At 33.2% G+C, this 5,270-nt stretch overlaps 1 protein-coding gene across 1 annotated transcript in view; it reads left to right on the top strand.

Moving 5' to 3' along the window:
- myom1b (myomesin 1b) overlaps nt 1–5,270 on the top strand; it is a 43,930-nt gene that overhangs the window by 2,312 nt on the left and 36,348 nt on the right. Inside the window, exons 2-3 of the mRNA XM_016293201.1 lie at nt 2,778–2,912; nt 4,571–4,745. Coding sequence (XP_016148687.1) covers nt 2,797–2,912; nt 4,571–4,745 — 291 coding nt within the window. The 5' untranslated portion in view covers nt 2,778–2,796. The remainder of the gene's footprint in view (nt 1–2,777; nt 2,913–4,570; nt 4,746–5,270) is intronic.

Genomic DNA, 5,270 nt, shown 5'->3' with positions numbered 1-5,270 from the left:
ATAAATAAATGAAGAAAATAGATGAATGATCAAGCTGATTTAGTTAGTTTAACTCTATTCTAGACTGTAATCTTCCAAATTTGAGAATCGGAGCAAGTTTTAAAGTTTGTATATTAGCAAAATTTCTCAGACTGCTCCTTGGGATGAATTATTTGTTATATTTCTCATTTGTAAGTCACTTTGGATAAAAGGGCCTGCTGAATGAATAAATGTAAATGTAAGATAGCTTGTTATTGACCACTTGTTTTCCAAATCCTCCAGACATTCCTCCATCCCAATGGCCACTCATTCAGGGGACGATACGTCCACTTTCTTTTGCCTAAAATGTCCATAGTTTTGTCTTTGTATTCCTACTGATCCTCTTTACAGTCCTTGTACATTATATGTACGCATATTTGAATTGCTTTGTCCGTTCTCTGTAGATCCCACCTTCTCGCATGCCACGATTGGCTAATTATGTAGAACGCGTGCATGCTATTGGTCAAACTACTCTCCAGTCATTACCTTCGGCAAATATGAAAACAATAGGAAAACAAAGCCAAAACCCAGACATTTTAGAAAGCCCAGCCAGAACATGTCCAGGAAAAAGAGGATGTATGCATTTGTTTTTAGCCTGAACAGATCCCTCTTTTATGAGCTGCTGTGCTGTACAGGATTTAAGCAGGATGGCAGGTTGGCTCTTAGGTTTCTCTGATTCATTAATCATGTTATCCAATGATTTATGTGCTCCCAAATGTCTTTGCTAAATGTGGCAAACTGAAAGATTTTCCATGCTAGGAAAATACAGTTTTTGTCCAATCCCAGTCTTAGTTTTGGATCACTTTATCTGTCCTAAGTGCCCCCACCATCTCTCTCCTGAACTCTTGAATGTCTATTTATACACACACTCGTGAGAGGCATGAGGAAGATAGTGATATGTGAAGGGTATATGAAGGGTATAAGTCGTCTGAAGGCATGAGTGTAATGGCAGATTAGAAGCTATATCTATATAACACACTATATAAATCTGAGCAGTATAATCCAAAGAGCAGACAAATGTAGTAGGGAAACCAGGCTCAGATTTACAGTCTTATGGAAAACAAGACTTGACAGACAGCTGAGAATAACCCAGTGTTTAAATACTCAAATAATACATGGACAAATGAGCAGCAGGATGTGCTTTTTCATTTTTATTTGTGTATTTGTGTTTGCTATTACTCAGAAAAGAATGCACACGGGTCAGAAATTAAGCTTAGAATTTCATTTAGCAGATTCAATCAAACTTACAAATGAGGAATATCATAGCACAACAAATTCAATTTAATATTGTACTTGTCATACTGAGACCACTTTTTAACAAAAAAGGTTAAGTTCATTTTCACATTGAATATCATGTTGAATATCTATTAACCCTTGAGAAAACAAGTACACTGTAGCAAACTTGTAAAAACAGCACTTACTAAGGAAATAATATACACTAAAAATAATTTTTTTTTTTTTTTTTTTACTTCATTGCATTGTGTTTTAGGGTTAACGGAAATTTCCATAAAATTAATGGATAATGTCCTGGCAGAAAATTACCAGTACGTCTTCCTTTCTATTTAATTTTAAAGAAAATACTTAAGTGTGAACTGAATGTAATGTTTTTTGGAGACTTAAACGCATGTTAAGTCAAATCAAATGAAAATATATTAAAGTTAAAATTCAAATGCAATTCGAATATTAAATGGAATTAGCTGAACTTTAGAGTGCTTTTTGACCGTTATATATTTATTTATATTTAACTTCATAATTCTATTGTCTTTGAAATATGGTTAAAGTACCGCTGAATGTACTGACAAGCATTTATGATAAACTAAAATATACTTAAATGCCATTTCTATTGAAACTTGTATGTTGTGTATTTAAATTTATGTGTAATTACACATTTGTAATGATGAAGTTGCAATTTATTACATTTAAAATATATTAATCTTAAAAGTAATATCAAATAACACACTACAGTTAAAATGATAATTAAGTACTTTACTTAGTATTTTAGTCAGCACATCAAAATAAGTGTACTTCTTTAAAGCACCAAAGGTTATTAAAACAAAAATGTGACTAATGTACAACTTTTAATTTGGCATTATTACAAAGTGCACTTTTTCAGAGTGTACTTAAGCATGTTAATGAACAAACTCATAAAAGTCTCTCTCTTTCAGTCACTTTTATCATGAATTTTACATTATCTGCAAGTAGAGTTTTAAAAATATATATACTTTTAAGATTTGAAGGATACTACAAGAGCACTTCCAACACAATTAAGTGCACTTCTTTTCCACAAAGGTTGTATATCCTGTAACTGTATCTTGGAATATTTCACATTGTTGAAGTAAAATGGGCCACAAATGCTGTTTAATGTGGAATTATTTAGTAGGGAGTAGAAAAGTAGAAGAATTCTTCAGATGTTTCTTGGAGATTAGACCACTAAAAAGCATCCCACAATTGAAAGACAGTCAATGTGAAAGTTCATAGACTTCTAATACTAAGTGTAGATTGGAGGGTGTAGATTCTACTACTTTATACTTTTGACCATTGATGAAGCTTTTATTGGTGGTTTATTGTAATTCAGGATCACTGAGGTGATTAACCTCCTTCCCAATCACTCCCTTAACCTTATTCAATCTTAGACGTTTTTCAACCTAACATCCTTTCTGCACAACTCCACACTCCTTCCAAAACTCATAATAGCGTGTGAACTAAGTGCTGGATACTCACACACATGTGTGTATGTTGCAATTTCTGCACCATTGCAGCATCAGAGCTGCCACATACATGGCTCTAGATGAGTCCAGGCTGAGCCCTCTGCCCAAGAGAGTCAAACCAACCTATATGGCCATGGACAAGGAGAACCAGATCATCGGTTATGTGGTGCCCATCTTCAGGGGCAGGTAAAGAAACAATCTGGGATTTGTTTGTGTTGGAACAAACACATGCAGCTGCTCCATACGTCATGATTTCTAATGTTAGCATTGGTTTGGTATTATCAAGCACTTCAATAATATGCTATTTATAGCCCTACACGCGCAAAGTTTAAAAAAAGGCTGCGCATACTGTAGGACTTTATGGCCATATCCCATTGAAGAAATGATTTAGCATTGTTCTTTAACCCTTGTGAAAAAGAAGTACACTTTAGCATACTTTTTAAAAAGTACTGAAATTATATTGTTTAAAAGAATATACTTAAGTGTGAACTGAATGTAATGTTTTTGGACACTTAATTGCATAATAATTGCAACTAAATTAAAATGTATTATATTTTTAATTTATATTAAATGCAATTGACTGAACTTGAGTGATTTTTGACCCACTTAAGTACAGCACTTAAGTACATTTTTTATATGTAATAATTAATTCGAATGTCTTTAAAATATGATTAAAGTATATTTATGCTGAACTAAAATACACTTTAATGTAATTTCAATTTAAACCTGTATGTCATATATTTAAATGTGTAATTACACATTTGTAATGATAAATATGCGATTTGATACAAGATATTAATTTTAAATGTAATATTGAACAATGAACTACTCTTAAAATTATAATCAAGTACGTTACATGTGCTTTAGTATGTTAGTCAACACATCAACATAAGTGTACTTCTTTAAAGCACAAGAAAAGAGTATTAAAACATTAAAAATGTCCTTTAAAGTAAAACTTTTAATTTGGCATGATTACAAAGTGCACTTTTTAAAAGTCTACTTAAGTGTTTTTTAGAAACATAAGTTCTTGCATGTGATTTAGTATGTTAGTCAACACATTGAAATAAGTGTACTTTAAAAAACAACAAAAGATTATTAAAACATGATGTAAAATACTTTAAGATAAAACTTAAGTGCCCTTTTATTTCATTAATATTATGCTATCTGCAAGTACCTCTTTGAAAAAAAAACATACTTTTAACATTTGAAGTACACTACAAGTGCACATTAAGTACAGTTAAGCACCACAAGGGAAAACCTTTGATGGGAACTATAATTTAACATTGAGAGCCCTTTTAATCTGTAAAGAAACTTTGAGCTCACTCAGGAATACTATACAGCCAGAATGGCTTTTGGTAAGAAAATTTGCTGCAATAAAGCGATAGTTTACCCAAAAAATGACAATTCTGTCATAATTTACTCACCCTCAAGTTGTTCAAAACCTGTATGAGTTTCTTTCTTCTGCTGAACACAAAAGAAGATATTTTGAAGAATGTTAGTGACCAAATATTTGACGGTAGCCAATGACTTCCATAGTATTTTTTCCAAAACTTTTTGGTTACCAAAATTCTTCAAAATATCTCCTTTTGTGTTTGAGGATGAGTAAATGTTGACAGAACGTTCATTTTTGGTAAACCCTCCCTTTAAGGGTGGATGTGAGGTTGCCATAGCAAGGTGTTGGAAGTTCTCTTAAAGAACACAGATGTGACGTGGCTTTCTGTTTTGTTCTGTTTTCATAACCATTGTGTATATATAATGTGACGAAATATATGTTGTATTGTGCTGCACTGCTTTGTTTGATTCGAGAGACGTGTGAATGTGATGCTACATAATTCCCCCCTCAGTCATGAGTTTCAAAGCGGCCTATCAGACACTGAGGACGCGTGCGCTAAAGAGAGCGCTGGCTATCTGGCCCGTCGTGACCTCTTCGCTAGCGGCGTGGAGTCGGAGCGCATCGAACACAAGTCCCACAGAACCGTCATGAGGGAGTCAGCAGAGCGCATCTCGCTTAGCAAGAGGGTCAGTGGAGATCCTAGTCCTGTTCCTAAACACATAACTCACTACTGCTGTTGTGGTTAGAGATTAAATATACATTTCTCTTCATAACAGTTCTTAATGAATGGCTATTTGTCAAGTAACACTTCTCACTTAAATTTACATTATAAGAACTACAAACTGTTGGACTGAGCTGCAATACGGCTCTGAGTGCTCTTTTGCTTTATTACACTTGTGAAAAAGAAGCACATACTTTAAAAAAAGAGTACATAATATCCTATGAAAGAATATACTTAAGTGCGAACTGAATTAAATACTTTCCTACAATTAGCTGCATTTTATTTGCAATTCAATTATATATTTTTTTATCTAACTTTGATTTTAAGTTTAAGAGCATATTTAATAGAAATAGTTGAATGCTAGAGTGCTTTTTGACCCATTTACATAGGACTTAAGTACGTCTTTTATTAACAAGCTTTTATGGTAACTAAATTATACTTTAATGTAATTGTTACGGGGCTGACAAGACGTGAGACGTGCGGATCCATC

This window comes from Sinocyclocheilus grahami, unplaced genomic scaffold (genome assembly GCF_001515645.1).
Source record: "Sinocyclocheilus grahami isolate Dianchi unplaced genomic scaffold, SAMN03320097.WGS_v1.1 scaffold300.1, whole genome shotgun sequence".
NCBI classification, from domain to species: Eukaryota; Metazoa; Chordata; class Actinopteri; order Cypriniformes; family Cyprinidae; genus Sinocyclocheilus; species Sinocyclocheilus grahami.
This window is presented reverse-complemented; position numbering and strand designations above follow the sequence as displayed.